The following is a 23,673-nucleotide window of genomic DNA, read 5'->3' as shown; positions in this document are numbered from 1 at the left end:
GCAAGGCAAACGTCCTACCCGCTGTGTTATTGCTCAGTGATAATAGGGGTGGGAACCAAAAGGGTGGGTTGGAGTCAAGAGACATTTCAGACGTAGATTTCAGTGACTGACTCAATGTGGGCAGCAAAGGGAGGCTTATACACATTCATTCTGCACTCTGGGTCTAAGCAACTGGATGGTAGTCGGTTTATTAACGGAAATAAGACAAGAGGAAAAGCAAATAGTTTGAAAAGATGGTGAATAAACTTTCGGACTTGAGTTTGACCTTTTTGTGGAGATAAGTCACAGTGCCTGCACAGTATCCTCAAACCTAAAACTGGCCCTTGCTCAAAAGCCTGTTCCCTGCTTGGGTTGTCCCTGGAGGACATCCAAACCCCAGGCCCAGGCAAGGCTTTGCAAGCCCCCTCTGGCCTCACATCCTCCACTCCCTTCGATGACCTTCTCTTTATTTCTCCCGGGCTTGTGTCTTTCCTCACTGTTCCTGCTGTGTTGTTCAGAATCTTCCCCCTGGCAGCTGTGCGCATTTCTCAATCCTCCCCTCGCAGACCCTCACCAGCGTGATCCCGCTGGCTTCAAGACCACTCACGCTGGGCTTGCCCCCTAGAGGACAGGGCCAGCGCGGGGTGGCTCTCGCTCAGGAACACTGACAGGAGGCCTGGCTGATATAAACCCAGAGGAGGCAGCAGGTGCTGGACCTTGCAGAGTCGGGGGACAGCGGCGACAGCCGGATCGCAGAGGGCGTTCTACTGGGAAAGACGCGGAGGCTTGGGGCAGATGAGCACAGCCGAAACCAGAGCCTGATGCGATCCTTCTGGGACCCTTCTGTCTCGGCACACCCCCTCCCCTAGCGTGGCCCGGCCCGGTGGCTCAGCGCCCCCTCCCGTCCACGGTGAGCCGAAAGCGAGCATCTGATTGGGACACTGGCCCCGGGGGCGTGGCCGGGCGGCCATCTTTGTTGAGGGCAGAGACTCCGACGACGGAGCGCGAGAGGGCCCAGACAACCCCGGCGGTTCCCTCGTCGGAGCTGACGGCTCTAGGGATGAGGCGGAGTCCGGGCTGCGGCGGGTGTTGGGCTGAACCCGCGAGTCGGAGGGGTCGGGGCGGCCCGCGGCCCGATGGCCCAGGCGTCCCGCGCAGGGGGGCTGCCTCCGCTCGCCCCCACGCGGCGGGGCGCCGGGGAGGAGTCCGAGAGGAGGGGGCCGGCGGGCGCGGAGGCCTGGAGCGGGCGGAGGCTGCCGGCGGCGGGGGGCGTCCCGTGCGCTGAGTCCGGGCCGGCGAGGTGGGCGGCGGCGGCGGCGGTGCCGGCGGCCGGTGCCGGCGCGCTGGAGCCGAGCGCGGACGCCCCGATGCCCCCGAAGCTGCGGCGGCTCCGAGCCGTGCTGCTGCGGCTGCAGCGCGAGCGGGAGCGGCTCCTGCACGCCCGGGACTGCGCCCGCCAGCTCCAGGCGGCCGTGCGCCTCGTCCTGCAGAGCCCGAGCCCCGGCGCGCCGTCCCCCGCGCCCGCCCGCGACCCGCTGGCGCTGCCCTCCCGGGGGCCCGGCCCGGCGCCGCTGCTGCTGGCGCGCCCCGTCGGCCTCGCGGCGCGGCACCTGGAGGCCGCCCTGGAGACCCAGCTCCGGGCGCTGGGCCGGGAGCCCGCCGGGCCCCGCCTGTCGTCCCGCCTCGCCGACGCGCTGGGCGTCCTGCCCGCCTTCCAGCAGCTGCAGGGCCGAACGTCGGGCTGCGTCCCCGGGGCCGCGCGCCCTTTCCCCCCGGCCCGGGTGCTGCGCCTCCTGACGGCCGAGCGGGGCTGCCTGCTGGCCAGCCGGCTGGACCCGGCGCTCCGGACGTCGGGTCTGCGGGACCAGCTCCGGAAAGCGTGCCAGGAGGAGCGGGAGCTGCTGCCGGGGCTGCTGGGCCTGCTGGGGGGCGTGGCGGGCTCGGCCCCCCGCGGCCCGGGGCTGGGCGGGGCGGGTGCCCTCTGGAGCCAGTACTGGGCCCTGCTGTGGGCCGCCTGTGCTCAGAGCCTGTCCCTAAACCTGGGACCCTGGAGGGACCCCAGGGCAGCGACACAGCAGCTGGATCCGGCGCCGGGGCAGGGTGAGTGGCGGGGGGCGCTGGGGGGCTTTGCAGCGGCCGCGCTGTCTTCCTTCTCGCTCCCCTGCAAACCCGCCTCCCAGAGCCGCCCCCTTTGTAAACCCACCCGAGCCCTCACCTTCAGCCAGCTTCGTCCGCGCCTTCCAGACCCTCCTGCTATAGGAAGCTCGCTCGCTCGCTCGGGTCTGGGGGTGGGGGCGGGAACGGGCAATGGTTGTGGAATGGAGACGCCGTTGTTTTCAGGCTTGAGCCCTGTCTCCCACTAGCACCCCTGCCCGCCGAGTGCGAGAAGGAGCTGGTCTCCCTGGGCCGCAGCCTGTGGCGACAGTCTCTGATCTGGAACTGGGACCGAGGTGAGATTGCAGGGGTGCAGGCGTTGGCCCAGCCGGGAAGGAGGGGCGGCCGGTCCCCACCGAGGCCCGCTGGCTTCCCGCAGGCTTCTGCCGCGCGCTCGGCTGCTCCCGCGATGACAGAGCCCTCGCCTCGTCGTCCCACACGTCTGGGCTCTGGCAGCAGCTCTTTTCCCCTCTCTTGGATGCCCTCCGAGAAGATGCGACAGGGCTGCCCCTCAGCGCGCCTCCAGGTGAGCTGGAGGAATGTAGCTCTGTGGGGGTCCTCTATGCCGTTCCGTGACCCCTGACTCCTGAGCTGCTCTGTCCTCCCCACGCAGCTCCTGCACCCCTTGCCCTGGGGCTGTGCACCCTGCAGGCCACCTTGCTTTGGTTTGGGGGCCGAGCTCAGCAGCATCTGGCAGCCTGGGCCCCCACTTCCTTCCTGCTTCTGACCCAGAAGGACTTGCCAGTGAGTAGCCAGCGAGAGGGCAGGGGGCATCCGAGCTGGGCTGGGGCCTCACTCGCTCTCTCGGCCACAGCCTCTGTTGCAGGAGGCAGAAGGCCTGCACCGCCTGGTCTCTGAGGAGAGCTGGGTCCAGGAGCTGGAGTGGCAGCTGGGGCAACTGGCTGCACAGGTCCAGAGACTGGCCACGCACATCCAGGTGAGGGACACAGCCAAACTGACAGCGGCTTCTCATTTGGGGGTGAGGGGCCTCCCAAACAGTGCTCAGAAATTCTTGGCCAACTGGGACAGTGGTTCAGTGCAGGGACTCCAGGGTTTGGTGTCTAGACCCACAATGCTGGGCATCCTTGGGCCACCCTCGTGCTATAGGAAGCTCATATGGTCAGTGCTTAAACCAGGATCTGGCACTATGGGGCATGCACACTAAACGCTGTGTGGTACCTTCAGCCCTGACAGTGGCATTGTAGTTATTTATTTAGTTTTGGTTTGGGGGCCACACAAGGCTATGCTCAGGGCTGGCTCTGCGCTCAGGGTTCACTCCTGGCAGGCTCAGGGAACCATTCGGAATGTCAGAGATGGAATCCAGGTTTGCCACATGCAAGGCAAGTGCCCTACTGGCTGTACTATTGCTCCAGCCCCCTGCAGTGGCATTTTAAGATGCGGCTCTGTGCCCAGCTGTGGACTTGGTGGGGGGACATTGAATGACTTGGAACATCCTTAGAATCTGGGCTAAATTGCTCTTTTCTTGCTCTGCTCATTGTTTTCTTTAGCTTTTCCTTATGGGGAATTTCAAACATAAACCAAACATTTTTTCCATGCAATATTTAAAACACATAAAAAACATGCACAAAAATAGAGTACAGTGGATGGCCACTTCACTATCCTATCACTGAGATTTTGGCTAAGTGTCTTTTTTCTATATATTTGCCCCTTCTCTCCCCCATCCCATATCTGTAGTAGCACTCACCAGTCATCATTGCCTAGATTTCACTGAGGATCAGAAAGTGTAATAGTTCAGTCTCATCATTTCTACATCATGGATTAGTTGGATTACCCCTTTAAAGGGAAGCTCGTGGACTGGGAATATGGCTTAAGTAATAGAACCACGTGCCTAATGTGAGCAAGACTTTGAATTTGCTGCCTGGCACTGCACTCCTCAGCACTGCCAGCAAGTGGCAGTGCTTTAAGAAAGTTAAAAAGTGGGACCAGGGGGCCGGAGTGATCGCACAGCGGGTAAGGCGTTTGCCTTGCACACAGCCGACCTGGGTTCAATCCCCGGCATCCCATATGGTCCCCCAAGCACTGCCAGGAGTAATTCCTGAGTGCAGAGCCAGGAATAACCCCTGAGCATCGCTGGGTGTGACCCAAAAAAGCAAAAAAAAAAAAAAAAAAGTGGAGCCAGAAACATAGTATAGTTAGTGGGTAGGGCATTTGCCTTACATGAGACTAACCTGGGTTTGATCCCTGGTACCCCATATGCCCCTCCCCACTCCCAATCTACTAGGCATGATCCCTGAGTACAGAGCCAGGAGTAAATTCTGAGCACCACCTCGTGTGACCTCAAACCAAAAGGTTTCTGAATCTCAGGAAATCTTAGTCATGGCTCCTGCCTACCTATGTCTGGGCTCTTCCTGTCACAGAGCAGAAAACAGTGGGTTTCCCTGCTTCTGCCTTGCCTGCCAATCATGCATGCCCCTCCCTTCTCTCTCTCTCTATTTCTCTCTCTCTCTCTCTCTCTCTCTCTCTCTCTCACACACACACACACACACACACACACACACACACACATGCACTTTTGACCCCTGTGATGGTGAGGGTGTGTCTCTTTGTCCACTGATGTTCCTTTAGATTAAAATTAGCTTGGGAGATATCCATCTCCTAAACCAAACTGGGGAGAACAGAATAATCTCAGGGCAGTAATCTTTTCTAGGTCCAAATCTTTGGCAAACCCAATAAAAGCTATAATATTTCTCCTCAGAAAAGGTGCATCTAGTACTATTTGGGGGTTTGGTGGATACAAAGTTTAAACACCACAGATTTAGAAAAGCATTATATCTATTTTTTTTTAATTGAATCACCATGAGATAGTTTCCAGTCTGCCTCTACGGCAGGTACTTTTCTTTCTCCCTTGCTCTCTCTTTCATTTTGGGCATTATAGTTTGCAATACAGGTACTGAAAGGTTATCCCGTTACCTTTCAGCACGCAGTTCTTATTCAGAGCGATCAATCCCTACTATCACCACAGCGGTCCCTTTTCTATCCTAACTGCCCTCTTTCTATGCTCCCACCCCAAACTTGTGGCAAACTTCCAACTGTGGGCCAGTTCTCCTGGCCCTTGTTTCTACTGTCCTTGGATAATAGTCTCATACTATGTTTTTTATATCCCACAAGTGAGTGCAATCATCCTATGTCCATCTCTCTCCAACTCATTTCACTCAGCATGATAAATGAAGTCGTGAAATCTGCTTATAAGTGGATGGACATGAAAAACATTATATCCTGGGGCTGGAGAGATAGTACAGCAGGGAAGACACTTGCCTTGCACTCAGTCAACCCAGATTCGATTACCTGCATCCCATGTGGTCCCCTGAGCCTGCCAGGAGTGATTTCTGAATGCAAAGTCAGGAGTAATTGCCGGGTGTGGCCCAAAAAGAAAAGAAAAGCATCATATCTTGACAAACCCCCAACAGTAAGCCTTTTATGCTATCTATCTCCACAGCTAATGCCTGAAGAGTCTCTCAGTCTGTTTTTTCGGGAGTGTCAGAGGCAAGCTGCACAGGGCTTTGAAATGTACATGCCTCGGGGTCGGTACTGGAGGCATCGGCTCCTGCCAGGTAACTCCCTCCTTCCAGGGTCCCCCCACCCCCAGCTAATAGCGTCCTGACCTCTCCAAAGCCTGACTCTTCTCTGTATCCATCCATGTTGTCATCTTCTGTGCCCTCTCTGCCTCTGATATCCCGCATCCTTCCTGCAAACACTCTGGAGGGGCTTGGTGAAGCTCGGTGGCTTCAGAACCTGCCCTTCTCTCCTCACTCCAGAACTGCCCAGCATCCCTAGTGAGTATGCTGGGCTGGTGGTCCGCACTGTCCTGGAGCCTGTGTTGCAAGGACTGCAGGAATTGCCAACGCAAGCCCAGGCCCCCACCCTTGGCCAGGCGCTGACTGCCATCTTGGGTGCCTGGCTCGATCACATCCTCACCCATGAGATCCGGTTCAGGTGGGGAGAAGAGGAAGCAGTGGCAGGGGGGTGGTGAGGAAGGGTGGAGGTGGGCCGGCAGGAGGTCGGGTGGCCACACTGTACTTCGGCCTTCAGCCTGCAGGGGGCACTGCAGCTCAGACAGGACTTCGGAGTAGTCCGGGAGTTGCTGGAGGAGGAGCGCTGGGGCCTGTCTCCTGAAGTTCGCCAGACGTTGCTCATGCTGGGCATCTTCCAGAGGCTGGATGGGGCCCTGCTGTGCCTGTTGCAGCAGCCACTGCCCAAGGGTCGCATGCGCAGAAGGCCGTCCTGTTGCTGTGAGTTACTTCCCTCCCCCAACTCCAACTCCTGTGCCTCTTTTTGAGCCCGGCCTGCTACTTTAAGCACCCCATTTCTCCATCGTGGTCACCCATAGGGCTTCAGCCTCTCCCCAACGCCTCCAACCTCCATTGCCTCACCAGGTGCGTGCAATGAAGTCCAGACCATGGAACTGCCCAGCAGTAACCTCAACAGCCTGGAGAACTTGGAGCCCCCTCCTCAGCCCGGAGTGATCCCGACCCAAACAGCTCAGCTGCTAGGCACACTGTGGGGTGGGGGACAGAGCCCCGAGGCTTACCTAGTGGGGAACCAGGAGGCTTGGCTGGCCCTGAGGCAGAACCAGCGCCCACAATGGCACTTGCCTTTTCTTTTCTGCCTGGGGATCAGTCCTGAAACTTAAGGAGCCAGATCAGGAATGCCAGCATACAAGCTCCCATCTCTGGCTGAGAAAGCGTAGGCATTTGGGAAAGAGTATTTTAAAGGTCTCCGTTTAGGACCTGGGAAGGAAGCATATCTGAGCGCCACAAGCTACACAGAGCTCAGATTTAAAAACTAAGCATCCTAGATCACTCCAGAGTGTGGAATCCAGACTAAAGGGCAAACCTCCAGCCTGGAGTACGGTCAGCATCCCTGGGACACTCATGCCTAGTTCCTTGTCTGTGAAGAAATGTTGGGGCTACAGGCTGGGAGGAGGGTGAGATTCTGGAAGGGCCACGGCAGGGTTGGAGCCTTTGGAGAAGGAGAACAAAAGCAATAGAATGCAGAGCGCCTAGATGCCACTTCCCCTTAAGTCCCAAGAGCCAGGTAGCATACTTTCCCCAGGGAAGCACAGAGGTGAAATAGGCATTTCTGCATACAGATCGTTCCCACGGTCCGTCACCTGCACTCCCTCCAGCACTGTTTCGTGTCACTTAAGAATACTGCGCTGTAGGACCTGCTTCAGGTTTAAGTTTTGGTGCCTGAAGGCTGATGAGGTTAAATCTTCAGTTCCCTGAGCAGGGAGCATCTTAAGAAGGTGCAGACCCGCATCCGGCACAGAAGGGGCCTCATTCTCCCGAGCCGGGTGCGAAGGGCCGCTGCCCTTTTTATTTCTCTCCTTCACCATGGCGCAAGAGGACTGAGAATGATAAGGATTACTTTGGGCGCTTACTTTGGGCCCCTTCACACCCGGGGCCACGAGCACCGTTCTCCCTGCTGGATCCCGGGCCCCCGCAAAAGCGCGCGCAGGCGCACACGCAGCCGTGCGGCCAGGCAACGCTTCCGCCCGCGCGCGAGTCCTTCCGGGGCGCGGGTCATCATGGCGGCGGCCTTGGCGCGACTCGGACTCCGGGCCGTCAAGGAGGTCCGGGTTCAGTTCTGCCCCTTCGAGAAGAACGTGGAGGCGACGAGGTAGCGGGGCGCGGGCGGGGGTGGGGGGCGTGCTTTCCTGGCGCGGGGGCGGCGCGGGGCGCTCACGCCGCCCGCCCGCCGCAGGACCTTCCTCCAGGCGGTGAGCAGCGAGAAGGTGCGCGCCACCAACCTCAACTGCTCGGTCATCGCGGACGTGCGGCACGACGGTTCGGAGCCCTGCGTGGACGTGCTGTTCGGTGGGCGCGCCCGGGGAGTCCTGGGGGTGGGGGGTTGGCAGGGTGCGCTTCGGCCCGCCTGACCGCGCCGTGTCGTCCACAGGAGACGGGCATCGCCTGATCCTGCGCGGCGCCCACCTCACGGCGCAGGAGATGCTCAGCGCCTTCGCCTCGCACATCCAGCTCAGGGGCGCCGCGGCCGGCGAGGACAAGGCGCCCGTGGGTGCGGGCCGCTGACCGGGCCGGGGAGACCGAGCCGCGGGCCCGACGCCAGGACGGCGCTCTCAGCCCCTCGCCCCTCTGCACGCTGGGCCGGGAGCAGCCGAGATGCCCTGGGACTCCACGTCCAGCCCCCGGCGCTGGGACGCGGCCAGATCCGGAAGGGGCATCGACGCACTCGGCTTTCTTCGCCTTCTTACCCTAGACTCACTGCTTAACCTTTTTGCGTTGGGCCGCTTCTACCACGGTTAGTTGCCGAACCCAGTGCTGTTTGTCGCGGTCGTTTTCCGCCACTCACTCCCGGTGCATCGCCTGTTCTTCTTTCTTCTCTTTCTTTCTTTCTTGTTCTTGGACCCTTTCGTTTCCGTTCTGGTCAAGCTCGACTTTCCTTTCCTTTTTTTCTTAGGGCTTTTCTGAATTCTCCCTTTCGTTTGGCTGTAATCTTGATTTCTGTGCTGCGTAGTCAGGTTGTCCGCCTACTATCATCACTTTTCTTCTGATTTGCACCATTTCTCTGCAAGCTGGAATTGATAATCTTACGAACACATGGTTGCATCTTTCCGATTTGCCCTTTTAAAAACACTGCATCTCTTCAGCCACTTGAGTTGGAAACCAGATTGTTGTTTTTGGGTTTTTTTGTGTGTGTATTTTATTTTTATTTATTTATTATTTTTTTTTCTTTTTGGGTCACACCCAGTGATGCTCAGGGGTTACTCCTAGCTCTGCACTCAGAAGTTACTCCTGGCGGTCCTTTGGGAACCAAATGGGATGCTGGGGATTGAACTCGGGGTTGACTGTGTGCAAGGCAAAGGCCTTATCTGCTGTACTATCGCTCCAGCCCCTGCTGTTTCTGGTTTTGTCTTACTTCTTTCCCTATAAATCCAGTCAGTAAGTTCAGACTATCCTGTTTTATTTCATTTTACTTTTCATTAATTACATTTCATTTATTACATTTGGTACACCCGGTGGCACACAGGGCTTACTCCTGGCTCTGTGGTCAGTGATCACTCCTGGTGGGCTTGGGAGACAAAGTAGGTCTAACTGGATCCGCTGCATGCAAGCAAAGCAGTGCTTATTAGAGACAGAACCTGCTGTATTATCTCTCTGGCCAAGAATATTCTGTTTTGTTTTTGTATTTGTTTTCTGTTTTGGGGCCACACCTAGTTATGCTCAGGAATTACTCCCGGAGGGACTTGGGGGTTCATATGCGATGCCAGAGATCAAAAACAGGTCAGCCGCATGCAATGTAAGTGCCTTCCTTGCTATACTATCACTCCAGCACCTAGAGAATATTCTGTTTCTAAATGTTCTGAAGTGTTTTCCTGAAACATTTCAAATATCCTGAAATGTTTTTACTCTCCTGTATCATTCTTGTGTTCTCTGCATCTTATTTTCTAATTGTTTTTGCTGTGGCTTAATTTCATCTTGCTGAAAAACACATGACTGGTTTTCTCTCTCACTGCTACTTGTTTCAGAGAACAGTGTTTAAGTATTTTCAGACTTGAAATGTTTTTCAAACAGAATTACCTCCTATTAGTGTGGTCCATAAAACCTTTTAAAAACGAAGTAAAAGCAAAAAGGATTAGAGTGCATGACGTGTATTTTCTCTTTTAATAACAATTACAGTGCAGGTAAAGTGTTTACAATGGTGTTGACATGTATAGTCTTGGTGTACAGTGACCTCACGTCACCACCACCAAAGTGCCCAAGAAACTCCAAACATTGGGGATGTGACTTAGAAGTAGAACACTTGCTTTGCATGTGTGACACCCTGGGTTTGATTCCTGGTACCACACACCCAATTTAAGCATATAGTCGTGAATACATATATGTACATGTATCTATGCACGTAAAGTGTGTTGGCATGTACTTGGATTTTGGTATAATTTCAGTGAGACAAATTCATTTTCCAACATCTGTTTTCTCATTTGTAAAATTGGGATAATAGTATCTAATGGGACTATTGAATGAAATGAACGGGTCTGTGAAGTGCCTAGAATGTTACTGGGAGCATAGCAAGTATTACCTCAAAGTTGATAAAGACAACCTACATTCATGTTCCCCAGCTCTGATGAACTGATCTCATTATCTCTAGCAACACTTGACTCATCTTTGCAAGTGGGGATCATTCAACAGTTGCTGTAAGCAAGGTTTCAGTGCTGCTTCTAGATTGTGAAATTAAGTTTTGGGGCTGTTTTCTCTGTACCACCTTGCAGAGTGGTACAAAGCAGGCAATAAACAGTTGTTGAGGGGCCGGAGTGATAGCCTGCTTGCCTTGCATGCGGCTGACCCGGGTTCGATCCCTGGCATCCCATATGGTCCCCCAAGCACTGCCAGGAGTAATTCCTAAGTGCAGAGCCAGGAGTGACCCCTGAGCATCGCCGGGTGTGACGCAAAAGGCAAAAATAAACAAACACTTGTTGAGTTAGAAATATATAGCATGTAGGGGCTGGAGCAATAGCACCGTGGGTAGGATGTTTGCCTTACACGTGGCTGACCTGGGTTCGATTCCCAGCATCCCATATGGTCCCCCAACCACCACTAGGAATAATTCCTGAGTGCAGAGCCAGGAGTAACTCCTGTGCATTGCCAGGTGTGACCCAAAATATGAAAAATATATATTTATATATATAGCTTGGAAATGATTAGTCTTAGGATATAAAGATAAACCCAGGTGTATGGTAAGCATTGCAGCTATGAACCAAGTGCAGTGGCAGCAGAATAATGGACAGGGCTTGGTCAGGTGATTGTTGGTGATTGGTGATTGGTCAGGTGAGCCAGAAGCCTACTAGTTGAAGGTGAGACTTGAAGTCAGACTATAGTGAAGTGTGATAAAGGTATTCAGCATAAAATACTTGGATTTTTTTGTTTGGGTTTTGGGATCATACCCAGCGGTGCTCAGGGATGCTAAGGGATCACTCCTGGTGGGGGTCGGCGGATCATAGGAGATGTTGAAGATGCAATCTCTCAGCCACATGTGAGGTATGCACCCTATCTGCTATACTGTCACTGTCCCTTGGGTTTTGTGTTTGGATCCCCCAGGGCTTATTCCTGCCCTGGTGATGCTGGGGATTAAACCCAGATAGGCTTGTGCAAGGCAAGCCCCTTACCTCCTGTACTCACTCTCAGGCCTAAAGTATTAGTTTTGTCTTTGGGGGCCACACCCAGAGCTTCTCAGGACTTATTCCTGGCTGTGTTTAGGGATCACTCCTTCTGGGGCTGCGGTTTATATGGGGTGCCAGTGATGAACCTGGGTTGGCAGAGTGCGTGCAAGGCAAGCACCCTACCTGCTTTTCTCTCTTCCCAGCCCATAAGTTGCATTTTTGAGCAGCAGCAAATGATGTGCAGCTGAATGTGCTGATGCTGGCTTTCTACAGCTTTTCCTGGGCTGACCCTAAGCCATGCATCCCTTCTCTATACTTGTTTGCTTCCTCGGTGGTAGAAACGGGGTGAGAAAATCTTCTCCAGTTGCACTCACTATTTTGGTCCCTTTCGGGTTCATCTAGAAACGGAGATAGGGGGCTGGAGTGATAGCACAGCGGGTAGAGCGTTTGCCTTGCACGCGGCTAACCCAGGTTCCATTCCCAGCATCCCACATGGTCCCCTGAGCACCACCAGGACTAATTCCTGAGTGCAGAGCCAGGAGTAACCCCTGTGCATCGCCAGGTGTGACCCAAAAAGCAAAAAAGAAAAAAAATAGAAACGGAGATATGATTTGTTTAAAGTCACAAGTCACTTTAAAAAGACAAGATCCCAGGCTTCCACTTGGTTCTGTACCTGCCACCTTCCGCCTCACAAGGGACAAATGTGGATGCAAGAGAATTCGGTTCCTCTACACCTGGACTGCAAGACAGTCAGTTCCCGTCAATGCTCAAGGTCCAAGTACCTGATCTAAATACCTGATTAGAGGAGTGGGGGCAGTTAAAGAAAAACACAACAGGTGTAGCATGATGTTTACCTATGTATATGTAAATATATATATTTTGGGGTTGGAGAGATAGCACAGCGGGTAGGGCATTTGTTTGCCTTGCACGCGGCTGACCCGGGTTCAATTCCCAGCATCCCATATGATCCCCTGAGTACTGCCAGGAGTAACTCCTCAAGGAATAACCCCTGTGCATCCCCGGGTGTGATCCCAAAAGCAATAAATATATATATACATATTTAAATCCCAGCGTAAGATTCATTACTTCTCCTGGCCTGCTAACTACACTGGGCTGGAGACTGCAGAGCGGGCGCTTCCCCTAAGGACGAAGTCCGGAGTGGGCCGGGCGGGGCGGGGCGGGGTGGGGGAACCCAACCCCCGACCAACAGATCCCTAGAGCCGCGCCGAGCTGCGGAGCCGCCTTAGCCTAACGTGGCGGGGCGGGACTTCCGTCGAGGACCGGAAGCGGAAGGGAGGCGCGGTTGACAGCTCGGCGGCGGGGCAGGCGCGGACCCCGGCGGGAGGCGCGGCGATCGGAGCGCGGGTCTTGGGGCGGGGATGGGCCGGGGCGAGCGGCGGCGCCGCGGGGCGCCCGCGGACGGCGCTCGGGGAGCGGAGAAGCGGGCCGGGCCCGCGCGGCGGGACGGCCGGGGCGGCGGGAGCCGGGGCGGCCCGGGGCGGCCGGCGCTGGCCGCCGCGGTCCTGGCCTCGCTCGTGCTGCTGAGCCTGGCGGGGCACTGGCTGCTGGGCTGGCACCGCGCGCGCCGCGCCGTCACGCTGCACCCCGCGCCCTCAGCGCTGCCGCCCGACGCCGCCAGCCCCGCCGTGGCCCCCGAGCTCTTCTGGGGCACCTACCGCCCCCATGTCTACTTCGGCATGAAGACCCGCAGCGCCAAGCCCCTCCTCACCGGTAATCCGGCCCCGGGACGGGCAGGCAGGCGGACGGCCTCTCCTCCTGGGCGCCCCAGCTTCAGGCCAGAGCCAGGGTGGGGAGGCGCGGAGCAGGAGAGCTAGAGGCAGGGACGCCCCGACCTTCTCGGAGACTCAGAGGGCCCGGGCCTCTGCTCTCTCCTGGACTTACGTGGCCATTCTACCCCCAGGATTGATGTGGGCGCAGCAAGGCGCCGCCCCGGGGACCCTTAAGCTCAGGCACACGTGTGAGCAGGGAGACGGCGTGGGTCCCTATGGCTGGGAGTTCCACGACGGCCTCTCCTTCGGGCGGCAGCACATCCAGGATGGGGCCTTGAGGCTCACAACTGAGTTCGTCAAGAGGCCCGGGGGTCAGCACGGAGGGGACTGGAGCTGGAGAGTGACTGTAGAGCCTCAGGTCAGGGCCTCAGGACTCCCTTCCCCCAGCCCACCACCTCCCCACCTCCTCGGCTGCCCACAGATGCAGTGTGACAGGCGCAGGCAGGGACTCCGGGTGTGGCCATCCGGATTTGAATCCTCCCTTTGACCCTGCCGGGTGCCCCCAGGGATCGCTCAGCCCGCTGAGCTCTGGAGGCCCACTTGGAGCCCGCCCACCACATGGTCCACCAGCGCTAAGCTGGGAGTGGACGTGAAGCACCCACCCCCCCCGCCCCCGCCCCCAGACAGAAGTCACACCTGTGTGATCAGTCTGATCACTGCCCACCTCATGTCTGTAAAATGAGGACTGTGATGAGCACCTGACTCACATGTGTGCATGAAGTGAAATCGTGTGAGAGCTTCGCGCAGAGTTCCTAGCGCAGTGCTCTTATTTCCCAGAGAAGCCCCCTGACAGCTGCTCCCTCCTTGACCTTCGCACTGCCAGATGTCTGGCTGACCACGCGGCTCCCACCTGGTGCCTTTCCCCTCGCAAAGGCAGCTTCTCACAAGAAACCGGCTGTCTAATGGTGTATTTCTTTCGTTCTTGGTCACTCAGGCCTCGGGAACCTCTGCCCTCCCTTTGGTCTCCCTGTTCTTCTACGTGGTGACAGATGGCAAGGAAGTCCTGGTGCCAGAGGCTGGGGCTCCAGGACAGGTGAAGTCCATCCGTGGACACAGCAGTGAACTTGGTGACTTCCGCTTTACACTTTTGGCACCAACCAGCCCAGGGGAGTCTGCTCCCAAATATGGCAGGTAACTGGGGATGCAGGGGTGGCTGGTGGGGAGGGTGGCATGGATGCCCACTCAGCCAACTTTCATCTCCCCCGTGCTACCCTGTTTCCACCAGTCATTTGAATTCCCACCAGACTGTTTATTGCACTGTCAGGTTTTCCCATCCTGACTCCCTTTATAATCCTCACCATTTCCCCTGACATAATATTGCCCTATTTGGGGGCGTGGGGACGAGCAGGCCACACCCAGTGGTGCTTGGGCTTTACCTCTGTCTGCATTCAGGGATCACTCCTGGCAGTGCTCCGGGGACCATATGGGGTGCCAGAGATTGAATCTGCTTTGGTCGCATGCAAGGCAAATGCCCTCCCCGTTGTACCATTGCTCCGGCCCTTAATATTCCTATTTATCTTCTGTCCTTCAAGCTACAATGTCTTTTGGTCCTCCAACCCGGGACTTCCATTGCTGACGGAGATGGTGAAGAGTCACCTGAATCAGTGGTTTCAGCATCGGCCTCCAGGGGCCTCCCCTGAACGCTACCTCGGCTTGCCAGGATCACTTAAGTGGAAGGACCGGGACCCAAGGGGGCCAGGACAGGGGCAAGGGCAGTTCTTGATACAGCAGGTGACCCTAAAGGTCCCCTTCTCTGTGGAGCTGGTGTTTGAGTCTGCCAGTGCTCAAGCCGGAGGCAGCCGTGCCCTGGGCCAACTGGCAGGTAGCCTCTTGACCCAGGCCTTGGAGGAGCACGCTGCGGCCTTTAGCCAGCGCTTTGAGAAGACCTTCCGGCTGCAGGAGAAGGGCCTCAGCCCTGAGGAGCAGGCTCTGGGGCAGGCCGCCCTCAGCGGCCTCCTGGGCGGGATCGGCTACTTCTATGGACAAGGCCTGGTGCTGCCAGACCTGGGCGGGGAGGGGTCCGAGCAGAAGGTAGACCCCGCTCTCTTCCCACCTGCCCCTCTTTTCACTGCAGTGCCGTCCCGGTCCTTCTTCCCCCGAGGCTTCCTCTGGGATGAGGGCTTCCATCAGCTGCTCGTGCAGCGGTGGGACCCTCAGCTCACCCGGGAGGCCCTAGGCCACTGGCTGGGGCTGCTCAATGCTGATGGCTGGATCGGGCGGGAGCAAGTGCTGGGGGATGAAGCGCGCGCCCGGGTGCCCCCTGAGTTCCTAGTGCAGCGGGCAGCCCATGCCAACCCCCCGACCCTGCTTCTGCCCATCGCCCACATGCTGGAGCGCGGTGACCTTGGCGACCTGGCCTTCCTCCGCAGGGCCTTCCCCCGCCTGCGGGCCTGGTTCTCCTGGCTCCACGACAGCCAGGCAGGGCCGGAGCCACACTCTTACCGCTGGCGGGGCCGGGACCCCGCCTTGCCAACCCTGTTGAACCCCAAGACACTGCCTTCGGGACTGGATGACTATCCCCGGGCCTCGCACCCTTCAGCCACCGAGCGGCACCTGGACCTGCGGTGCTGGATGGCACTGGGTGCCCGCGTGCTGACGCGGCTGGCAGAGCAGCTAGGGGACGCAGAAGCCGCGGAGGAGCTGCGCCCGCTGGCGGCCTCACTGGAGGCCGAGAAAAGCCTGGCGGCGCTGCACTGGGCCCCCGAGCTGGGCGTCTTTGCCGACTTCGGGAATCACACGAGAGCTGTGCAGCTGAAGCCTCGGCCCCCGCAGGGGCTGCTGCGCGTGGTGGGCCGGCCCCCGCCTCGCCCACAGTATGTGGACGCCCTGGGCTACGTCAGCATTTTCCCCTTTCTCCTGAGGCTGCTGGACCCCGAGTCACCCCACCTTGGGCCCCTGCTGGAGGTCATTGCTGACAGCCGCCATCTCTGGAGCCCCTTCGGCTTGCGCTCCCTGGCAGCCTCCAGCCCCTTCTACGGCCAGCGCAATTCAGAGCACGACCCGCCCTACTGGAGGGGCGCTGTGTGGCTCAACATCAACTACCTGGCCTTGGGGGCTCTCCACCACTATGGGCAGCTGGAGGGCCCCCACCAGGCCCAGGCCGCCAAGCTGCACAGCGAGCTCCGTGCCAACGTGGTGGGCAACGTATGGCGGCAGTACCAGGCCACAGGGTTCCTGTGGGAGCAGTACAGTGACCGGGATGGGCACGGCATGGGATGTCGGCCTTTCCAGGGTTGGACCAGCCTTGTCCTGCTGGTCATGGCTGAAGACTACTGACGGAAGATGGAGGTGTCGGCCCCACATGCCACCTGGACTGGACGGGCAAGGTGCATCCTTGCGGCCTCCCCCACTCCTTAGGTACTAGGGCTTCCTCATCTCCAGTGTCACCTGCTGTCATCCCACACGGCCCTGGGGTGAATGTGAATCAGAGTCTATTTTTTTAAATAAATGGAAAACCATGTCAAACAAAAGCTTTTGCCAGCTTTGCCTCCCACCAGAGTCTGAACTCAGTCCGGGCCTTAGGACTGCCTCCCGTTGCTGAGAGAAGGTGGGAGAAATGGCCACTGGACATAGTCCCCCTGCCAATAACCCCCATCTCGTCCCCTCAAGTGTAGTTTGGTGAGCTGAGCTCGGGTCCGCCCAAATCCACAAGCAGCTGGTTCACATCTCTTTAATGAGATCAAAGGCTCCTGTGTATGTTTTGAGGGGTTTGAGCGTGGACATCCCTCAAACACCGCCCCTCAACTCAGGGCTCCAGCCCTTCGGGGCGGACTGTAGGAGGGCAGGGAGAGGCTGAGAAGAGCTCAAGGCAATGGGGCTGGAATGCATCCCGGCTGGGCGAGCCAGCCACCCATCCATCCTCCCTGGATTGCTTACAGGATGTCCCCTTCACTGGAAGCCAGCCCCACAGGAGAGACCTGGGGTACAGGATTAAGGGGCAGTGCACAGGGGGATTGGTCCTCCACACTGGGCAAGGGGGCACTAGCCCGAGCCACCTTGAATGGCTCACCCTCACTGGAATCAGGACAAGGACAGAGCTCGATGCCTGAGTCACCGGTCAGGCGGCGAGAGCGGCAGGAGGGGGGTGTGGGGACGGGGCTCCCGCAGGCCCCAGGCTCATCCTCCTGATGGGGGACGGTCTGGCGGGAGGAGACCCCGTCCGTATTTGTTCCCTCGAAGTGAGTGGGGCAGCTGGATGCAGAGGACCGGCAAGTACATTCGCTGGAGGTGGTCAGGGGGCAGCCGGGGGCCGCGGTGTAAGGAGGTGGTGGTGTGCCGGGGCGGTGAACCACGTCTTCATAGGCTGGGGGTTTGAAGGCGCTGAGGAGGCCTGCAGGAAGAAAAGCAGAGCATGGTTGGTTGAAGGCCACCCGGGGCAGGCGTGGCCGTCTCTCTGATCAGGGAACAGGAAAAAAAAAACAGTGCTTTGAGGCGTCTGAAAAGGGAACATAAGGATGACTCCGGGTTCGAGTTTGGGAGAGCCTGCTGGTAGTGAGCCCAAAGCCTCAAATCACTCACGAAGGTCAAGCAGTGAACCAGCAGGGGCAGAGCCAGCCCCGTGGCACGCCCCGTGGTAAGCCAACAAATTGATCTCACGCTGCCGCTGCTGTTGCTGCAGCCGGAGTTTGGCCCGTCGATGGCGGAAGGCGCAACAGCAGCTAAAGAGGATGAGGACTGTCCAGAGCAGCCAGAACCCTGCAGGGGACGAGGAGGGGGTGCTGTAGATCCAGCCTGGATGCAGAGAACGGTCCTCGGAGTCTGCAACTCGGAGGGCCCAGGGAAGGCGGGAAAAGGGACCTGCCGGCAGCCCCCTGGGAGACTCACACCAGAGCTCATAGTAGTAGGTGCAGCAGCCCGTCTCCCCGCAGCAGTGGCCACTCTCACAGAGGTAGGGCTGGTTATTCACTCCTGGGCACAGTTCTCGAAGCTGGGGGCAAGGAAGCACTTAGAAACACAAGCAATTCCAGTCCAAAACACCACCCCCGCCTGCTCCCTGCATGCACATACACAGTCCCACCCAGTGAATCCAGTTTAGCCCGGAGGGCTCTACGGGGAGGAGAGGAGAGTGGTGCTGAGTGGAGGTCTGAGTATCTGAAGGGCTGTCACCACAGAAGAAAATCTGGAATAGCAAGAATGGGTCTAGAAAACAAGATGCAAAGAAGGCTGACTTCAGCTCTGGGTATAGGAGACTCATCTCGCTGGAGGCCGGGCACCCCCAGGGTATTTTCTGTTAAGGGAGTGTTTCCTTGCAGACGCTGAGTCTGAGCTCTCTGAGTCTCAGACAAAGGGTATGGGGTGTAAGGCAAAGTCTTCCAAAGCCAAAACTGCTTTCATCATACCCCACAGGCTGACTCCCCCCTCCAGCCCCCCACCCCCACCCCTGCAGCTGGATCTTTCCATCCAGGGTCTCAGGCTTCCTAGCGAAATGGTGGTGCAACGTGAGACCCAGAGCAATGCTCCCAAACAGATGGGGGTGATAAAGGATGACATCTGGGGTCCAGCTCTTCTCCAAATTGCTCCCTCAAGAGAAGACGCTGCCGGACTCGACTGTGACAATAGGAGCACAGAAAAACATCACAGAGAACTGCTGTAAGACAGAGGGACGCTCCCTGGGGCTTTCCATGACTCTGGGCAACTGAGCCACGGGATGGGGGTCTATGAAGCTACAGGCAAAGTCAACTGCATCTGCCTTACCAAGTTCAGACAAAGAGTAGAAGGGACGTGTTTAGGAACTTCGCCTCGCCGTTCCTTCGGCTCCACCGAGTTCCTCCCGCACCCCCCAAAAGTAAGGGACAAGGAAAGGGGAGAGAAATAAATGGCTGTCGTGGTAGGCTTTGGAGCTGATGGGCTACCTGCTGTTGCGGCACCCGAAGTGCCCCCCAGGCCTCTTCGCTGCCGTTCCCGCTGCCGGCCCGAGCCATTCCTCCACCTACAGTCCCCTGAAGACCACAGCCTCCTCCACCGCCAGCCGCCCCGCCCCTGCCACCTCTGCCGCCACCGCCATAGCCCCTGCCCGGCCCATCTCCGCTGCCGCCACCATCACTCCGCGGCCCGAGCCTCCATCCGGGGAGCGCTCTGCCAACTGGAACCCCGGCTTCTCCGCGCCACCAATCAGCGTCGGCCCCGGCGGGCCAGCCAATCGGAACTGACCGGAGGGTTCTCCCCGGGACCAATCAGCGGCAGCGCCCCGGCCGCTCTCCCAGACCTGCGCCTGCTTAGACAAAGAATTGGGGCGAGATTCGGCCCACCACCCTAATTGACAGCACCGGTAGCCAATAAGAACAACAGAACGGGCTGGCCGCGATTAACCAATGAATGGCCACCCAGAAGAGCCAAATTTCTGCGGATTGGCCTGAACTCTTTTCGGGATGACGCCAACTGCTTTGACCACGCCAGGTAACCCGGCCTGGAAGAAGCAGGGTCCCAAAAGTCAGTCCGAACCTTCCTTTTGCTTCTTGGCTGCTTCCCAGACGCCGATGCGAGCTCTGGCGCTGGGTGGGGGGCAGAGTGTGTGCCTACCCGAACCCCAGGCCCCCAATGCTGTACAAGTCGAGGCACCAGACGAAATTTAATAGGAGATACTGAAAACGGGAGGGCAGAGGGCGCAGAGTCCGCATTGAGTGAGGATCTTAAGTAGCCAGAAGGGGCGACCCGGGCCCCTCGGGGCCCCCCAGCCGCATCTGCAGGTTGATGCGGTAGCACTGGAGGCTGCAGAGCGCCTGGCCGGTGCGAGAGCAGGCGTAGCGGCGCGGGTGCGGGCAGCCCGGGACCGAGCATCTCGGGGGAGGGGCCGGCGGGCACGTCCGCGGGGCCAGGGCGGCGGGGGCGGGGACGCCGGGTGGGAAGGAGAGGGTGGACCCCTGGGCCCCGCTGCTGTAGCGCACCATGGGGGCCGGGGCCGCGGCCCGCCCTCCGCGCCGCTCGCCCCTCGCCGCCCCTCGGCCTCCCCGCCCGCTCGGGGCCGCAGTCTTGGTGAGGCGCTCGATCGTCTGGTTCTTGTGCTCCTCGGCCCGCCGCGCCGCCTGCAGCCTGCGCTTCCGCGCCCGCTCCTCGCGCTTCAGCAGCATCTCCTCGGTGAGCGCCGGCGGCGGGCAGCCCCCGGCCACCGGCAGCGGCAGCATGGGCGAGGGCTGACTCCGCGCCTTCTGCAGCAGAGCGCGCTGCGGAGGCAAAGGGAGGGTGTCAGCAAGTGGGGCGGGAGAGGCGGCCGAATGAGGGAGGGAGGCCCTGGAAAGCAGGGCTACTAGAAAGCACGCGTCCTCCGGACTCCTCTCCTCTCCCCCGCCACGCCAGCGTTTGTCTGCTACTAAGTATCTCCTAAATACGCCTAACTAAGTATCTACTAAATACACCGGATGCTCTCCGTCGCCACAACCTCACCTTGGGATCAAACCACAACTACTTCTCACCTGATTACTTCAACAGCCTCCTAGCGGGATCCTCACTTCTCTTCCCCTCATCCCCCACTAGGAAGCCACAGTGATCACCTGGAATGTAAATGAAATACACCATCCCCTGCTTGGTTACACTTAACTCTTCTCTTTGACCACTACCGAGGAATATTCCACTCCCAGCGTCTTTGTGCCTGCTGGTTTGTGTCTGGAAAGCTCCTCTGGCGTTGGAAATGTCTCCTTAGGGAAGGTCCCTTACTAATCCTATCTAATATTAAGGTAATATTAATACACTCTCTTCCACCACTTTTACCCATCACCAATTTTTGTTATAAGTCTTTGTCACTGTCCTCCCACTGTTCATCGATTTGCTCTAGCGGGCCCAGGAACGTCTCCATTATGACAATTGTTACTGTATTCGGCATATCGAATACATCACTGGTAGCTTGCCAGGCTTTGCCGTGTGGGCGAGATACGCTCGTAGCTTGCCTGGCTCTCCGAGAGGGGCAGAGGCATTGAACTCAGGTCGGCCATGTTGGCGCTTGCAAGGCAAACGCCCTACCTACCCGCTGTGCTATCGCTTTAGCCCGTTATAAGTCTTACAGCTTTAAAAAATTATTTTTTGTTTTTGGGTCATACCTGACCATGCTTAGGGTTTACTTCTGGCTCTGCACTCAGGGATCACTCCTAGTGGGATCATATTGAACCTGGGTTGGCCACATGCAAGGCAAACGCCCTCCTCACTGTGCTATCACTTCAGCCCTAAAAAATTTATTTCTGGGGCTGGAGCAATAGCACAGTGGGTAGGGTGTTTGCCTTGCATGCGGCCGACCTGGGTTCGATTCCCAGCACCCCATATGGTTCCCCAAGTACTGCCAGGAGTGATTCCTGAGTGCAGAGCCAGGAGTAACCCCTGAGCATCAGCTGGGTGTGACCCAAAAAGCAAAAAAAAAAAAAAAAAAAAGAATTTATTTCTGTGGGCAGGAGAGATCGTATAGTGGGAAACACTATTGCTCTGCATGAAGCTGACCTGGTTTCGATACCTGCACCAAAGCACTGCCAGGAATGCTCCTTGCACACAGAGACAGGAGTAAACCTTGAGCAGCACTGGGTATGGTACAAAATGCCACCCACACTAAATTAGTAATGAGGTGGAGATGTGGCTCAGTGGTAGACCACTTGCCTTGGATTTGAGAGATCCTGGCTTCCATTCCCAGTACCACCCCAAAATGTTTTACTATTTACATCTCACTCAGCCTCCTAACTCAGCTACACTGCAATGCCAGCCCCATGAGAAGGGAAACCTTGTTTTGTCTTTTCTACTATTATCCTCACTGCCTAGCAAAGTTCTTGGGGCAAGGGAAATTCCCCATGTATATTTGAAAAATGAGTAAAGCATGGACCAGCTGGAACAGAGAGATGACTCAATGGGCTGAGCTCTGCATCAAGAGGCCCGGGTTCAAGTCCACATACCACTGGGAATTACGCCCAGAGCACAGAGCTCAGGGCATCCTCTGAGCACTGCCAGATGTGGCCCAAAAGCCAAACTCTGGCTTTCTTTTGAAATGAATGACCTGCCGCGCCGTGAGCAGCCGTTCGTTGATCTCCTTCTTGAGGTCGCCATTGTCATCCAGCTCCCCCTTCTCTAGGGCCTCCAGCCACCTCTGTTCCTCTTCTTCTTCTTGACCCCCTAAGCCTCCTGACAGGTCCCGAAGTGGTGAGGGGGACAGATTACTGTCTTCATCTGGAAAGGCAAGTTGGAGAGAGAAAAGAATAGTTCAGGTGGTGGAGAGCTTAATTCATTAAAGCTCCATGGATTAAGCACATGCCTGGCAATGAAGGAGTCCTGGATTTGACCCCTGTCACTACATGTTTCCTCAACATCGCAGCAGATCCCCATCCACCAAACACGTAGTCTCTGAGCACTGTGAGGTGTGGCCCTCCCCCCCCCCCCCAAAAAAAAGCACCCAACACTAACCCAACTCTATTCACCAGGTCTAATGAGAAGCCCAGCTTCCCCACCTCCAAATCCTTCTCACCCAGCCAGGCACGGTACTGCTCAAGGGGGACCCCTTCCATGGGCTCCTCTTCATTATCCACAACCATAAGAGGAGAGGGTGAGCGAGGCCCCTCCGGAATCACAGTGAAGGTTGGTACACTGCAGAGAAGCAAAACTGCTAAGTAAACTGAGCAAGAGTCTCCAGCTCAGCAAATCCCAGCTTCCCCACATCCTCTTGGGTTTTTGCAGCTTTTACGTGGGTCCTGAAGTCAGTGCTCACTGCGTCTTCTAGAAAGCCCGGTGGGCTTCTGCTTCGAGCGCTCCCTGCTGCGCTCCCTGCTCCCAAGGTTCCCGATGAAGCCAGGGTTCCTCGTGGCCTTACCTCTTGGTGCCGAGGACCTGCCCCCCTAACTTGATTTTGAGCTTGAGCTGCGGCTTGGCAGGAGACGGCTGCGTGGGCCCAGCCTCCTCTTCCTGGTGATGTTTCTTCTTGTGTTTCTTCTTGTGCTTCTTGTGCTTTTTCTTGTGCATCGCGTGGCCGTGGGCACCGGGCAGGCTCAACTCCAGCGCTTCCCCTGCGGAAGGAGAGCCTGTCACGGGTGTGGGGCAGGCGCTGGCCGGGGACAGCCTCCAGCACACCCATCCTTGCAGGGTCCCACTCCCCCAGCAGCACTCGCCCACCCTCTGCCCACCTGTGGCCCAGTGCTCAGGGAGCTCCGAGAAGCGAGAGACGCGCTGGCTTACGGACAAAAGCCTGCACTGCTTCGCTGAGCCCCCGCTTACCCGGCTCAGGGCCCTCCATGGACCCAGAGGTGCTCCCGCGTCGCCACAGCTTACTCATGGGATCCTGCAAGCAGAGGGGGCTGGAAACGGTCGGACACCGGCAGGCATGCCTCTTCCGCCCCGCGGAAGTCCTGACAGCTGCGGCATAACGAGCCACTTCCGGTGCGGAGCCACCATGCTTGTGCGGGGCAAACTCCGCTGCTAAAAGCCTCCGCCAGGAACCACGCTCCACCCAATAAAGGTTCCGGGTCTTCGAGGCCCCGGCGGGCGGGGGAGGGGAGGAGGGGCGTGGCTGCCCTTCGCAACGCCTCCCAGCTGAGGCTGAAACCCTGCACGGTCCGTGATGGCATTAACACTCCGGGCCAAATTAGGGTCTAAATTATGAGGATGCAGACATGATTCTCAACATTCCCGATGCCTCTTTGCAACTCACAAATC

General features: G+C 57.6%; 5 protein-coding genes across 5 annotated transcripts; 3 read left to right on the top strand and 2 right to left on the bottom strand.

Annotated features, from left to right (window-relative positions):
- The first annotated feature begins 1,297 nt into the window (after positions 1–1,297).
- Positions 1,298–7,437, top strand: CCDC142 (coiled-coil domain containing 142). The gene is made up of 9 exons (XM_056117737.1): positions 1,298–2,079; positions 2,343–2,429; positions 2,513–2,659; positions 2,747–2,877; positions 2,948–3,070; positions 5,591–5,705; positions 5,910–6,087; positions 6,184–6,383; positions 6,528–7,437. The coding sequence occupies exons 1-9, from the start codon at positions 1,347–1,349 to the stop codon at positions 6,782–6,784; spliced, it is 1,971 nt and encodes a 656-aa protein (XP_055973712.1). The 5' UTR covers positions 1,298–1,346; the 3' UTR covers positions 6,785–7,437.
- A 160-nt stretch (positions 7,438–7,597) lies between these two features.
- Positions 7,598–9,754, top strand: MRPL53 (mitochondrial ribosomal protein L53). Its single transcript, XM_056117738.1, has 3 exons — positions 7,598–7,773; positions 7,858–7,970; positions 8,053–9,754. The coding sequence occupies exons 1-3, from the start codon at positions 7,682–7,684 to the stop codon at positions 8,184–8,186; spliced, it is 339 nt and encodes a 112-aa protein (XP_055973713.1). The 5' UTR covers positions 7,598–7,681; the 3' UTR covers positions 8,187–9,754.
- Positions 9,755–12,569: 2,815 nt separating this feature from the next.
- Positions 12,570–16,515, top strand: MOGS (mannosyl-oligosaccharide glucosidase). The gene is made up of 4 exons (XM_056115324.1): positions 12,570–13,003; positions 13,194–13,420; positions 13,997–14,193; positions 14,595–16,515. Exons 1-4 carry the CDS (start codon positions 12,652–12,654, stop codon positions 16,336–16,338), a joined length of 2,520 nt encoding a protein of 839 aa, XP_055971299.1. The 5' UTR covers positions 12,570–12,651; the 3' UTR covers positions 16,339–16,515.
- A 203-nt stretch (positions 16,516–16,718) lies between these two features.
- WBP1 (WW domain binding protein 1) lies at positions 16,719–19,133 on the bottom strand. The gene is made up of 4 exons (XM_056115380.1): positions 18,915–19,133; positions 17,887–17,989; positions 17,581–17,757; positions 16,719–17,392 (listed from the first exon to the last, which is right to left on the bottom strand). Exons 1-4 carry the CDS (start codon positions 18,981–18,983, stop codon positions 16,935–16,937), a joined length of 807 nt encoding a protein of 268 aa, XP_055971355.1. The 5' UTR covers positions 18,984–19,133; the 3' UTR covers positions 16,719–16,934.
- A 478-nt stretch (positions 19,134–19,611) lies between these two features.
- On the bottom strand, positions 19,612–23,417 carry INO80B (INO80 complex subunit B). The gene is made up of 5 exons (XM_056115368.1): positions 23,236–23,417; positions 22,835–23,027; positions 22,493–22,611; positions 22,028–22,197; positions 19,612–20,222 (listed from the first exon to the last, which is right to left on the bottom strand). Exons 1-5 carry the CDS (start codon positions 23,291–23,293, stop codon positions 19,692–19,694), a joined length of 1,071 nt encoding a protein of 356 aa, XP_055971343.1. The 5' UTR covers positions 23,294–23,417; the 3' UTR covers positions 19,612–19,691.
- Between the last annotated feature and the right edge of the window lie 256 nt (positions 23,418–23,673).

Source organism: Sorex fumeus, unplaced genomic scaffold, assembly GCF_029834395.1.
Source record: "Sorex fumeus unplaced genomic scaffold, SorFum_2.1 ptg000003l, whole genome shotgun sequence".
Classification (NCBI taxonomy): domain Eukaryota; kingdom Metazoa; phylum Chordata; class Mammalia; order Eulipotyphla; family Soricidae; genus Sorex; species Sorex fumeus.
Note: the sequence above shows the minus strand (reverse complement) of the source record. Positions and strands in the feature narration are given on the sequence as shown.

Coding starts and splice junctions, on each gene's coding strand:
- INO80B (XM_056115368.1), bottom strand. CDS start 23,293: ATGAGTAAGCTGTGGCGACGCGGGAGCACCTCTGGGTCCATGGAGGGC. Junction 22,612..22,834: donor CAGGTCCTCGGCACCAAGAG/GTAAGGCCACGA, acceptor GCTTCTCTGCAG/TGTACCAACCTTCACTGTGA. Junction 20,223..22,027: donor GGCTGCTCACGGCGCGGCAG/GTCATTCATTTC, acceptor TTGCCTCCGCAG/CGCGCTCTGCTGCAGAAGGC.
- MRPL53 (XM_056117738.1), top strand. CDS start 7,682: ATGGCGGCGGCCTTGGCGCGACTCGGACTCCGGGCCGTCAAGGAGGTC. Junction 7,774..7,857: donor AAGAACGTGGAGGCGACGAG/GTAGCGGGGCGC, acceptor CGCCCGCCGCAG/GACCTTCCTCCAGGCGGTGA. Junction 7,971..8,052: donor CTGCGTGGACGTGCTGTTCG/GTGGGCGCGCCC, acceptor TGTCGTCCACAG/GAGACGGGCATCGCCTGATC.
- MOGS (XM_056115324.1), top strand. CDS start 12,652: ATGGGCCGGGGCGAGCGGCGGCGCCGCGGGGCGCCCGCGGACGGCGCT. Junction 13,421..13,996: donor GAGTGACTGTAGAGCCTCAG/GTCAGGGCCTCA, acceptor TTGGTCACTCAG/GCCTCGGGAACCTCTGCCCT. Junction 14,194..14,594: donor TCTGCTCCCAAATATGGCAG/GTAACTGGGGAT, acceptor CTGTCCTTCAAG/CTACAATGTCTTTTGGTCCT.
- CCDC142 (XM_056117737.1), top strand. CDS start 1,347: ATGCCCCCGAAGCTGCGGCGGCTCCGAGCCGTGCTGCTGCGGCTGCAG. Junction 2,080..2,342: donor GGATCCGGCGCCGGGGCAGG/GTGAGTGGCGGG, acceptor GTCTCCCACTAG/CACCCCTGCCCGCCGAGTGC. Junction 3,071..5,590: donor GACTGGCCACGCACATCCAG/GTGAGGGACACA, acceptor CTATCTCCACAG/CTAATGCCTGAAGAGTCTCT.
- WBP1 (XM_056115380.1), bottom strand. CDS start 18,983: ATGGCTCGGGCCGGCAGCGGGAACGGCAGCGAAGAGGCCTGGGGGGCA. Junction 17,758..17,886: donor CTACTACTATGAGCTCTGGT/GTGAGTCTCCCA, acceptor CGTCCCCTGCAG/GGTTCTGGCTGCTCTGGACA. Junction 17,393..17,580: donor TGGTTCACTGCTTGACCTTC/GTGAGTGATTTG, acceptor TTCTTCCTGCAG/GCCTCCTCAGCGCCTTCAAA.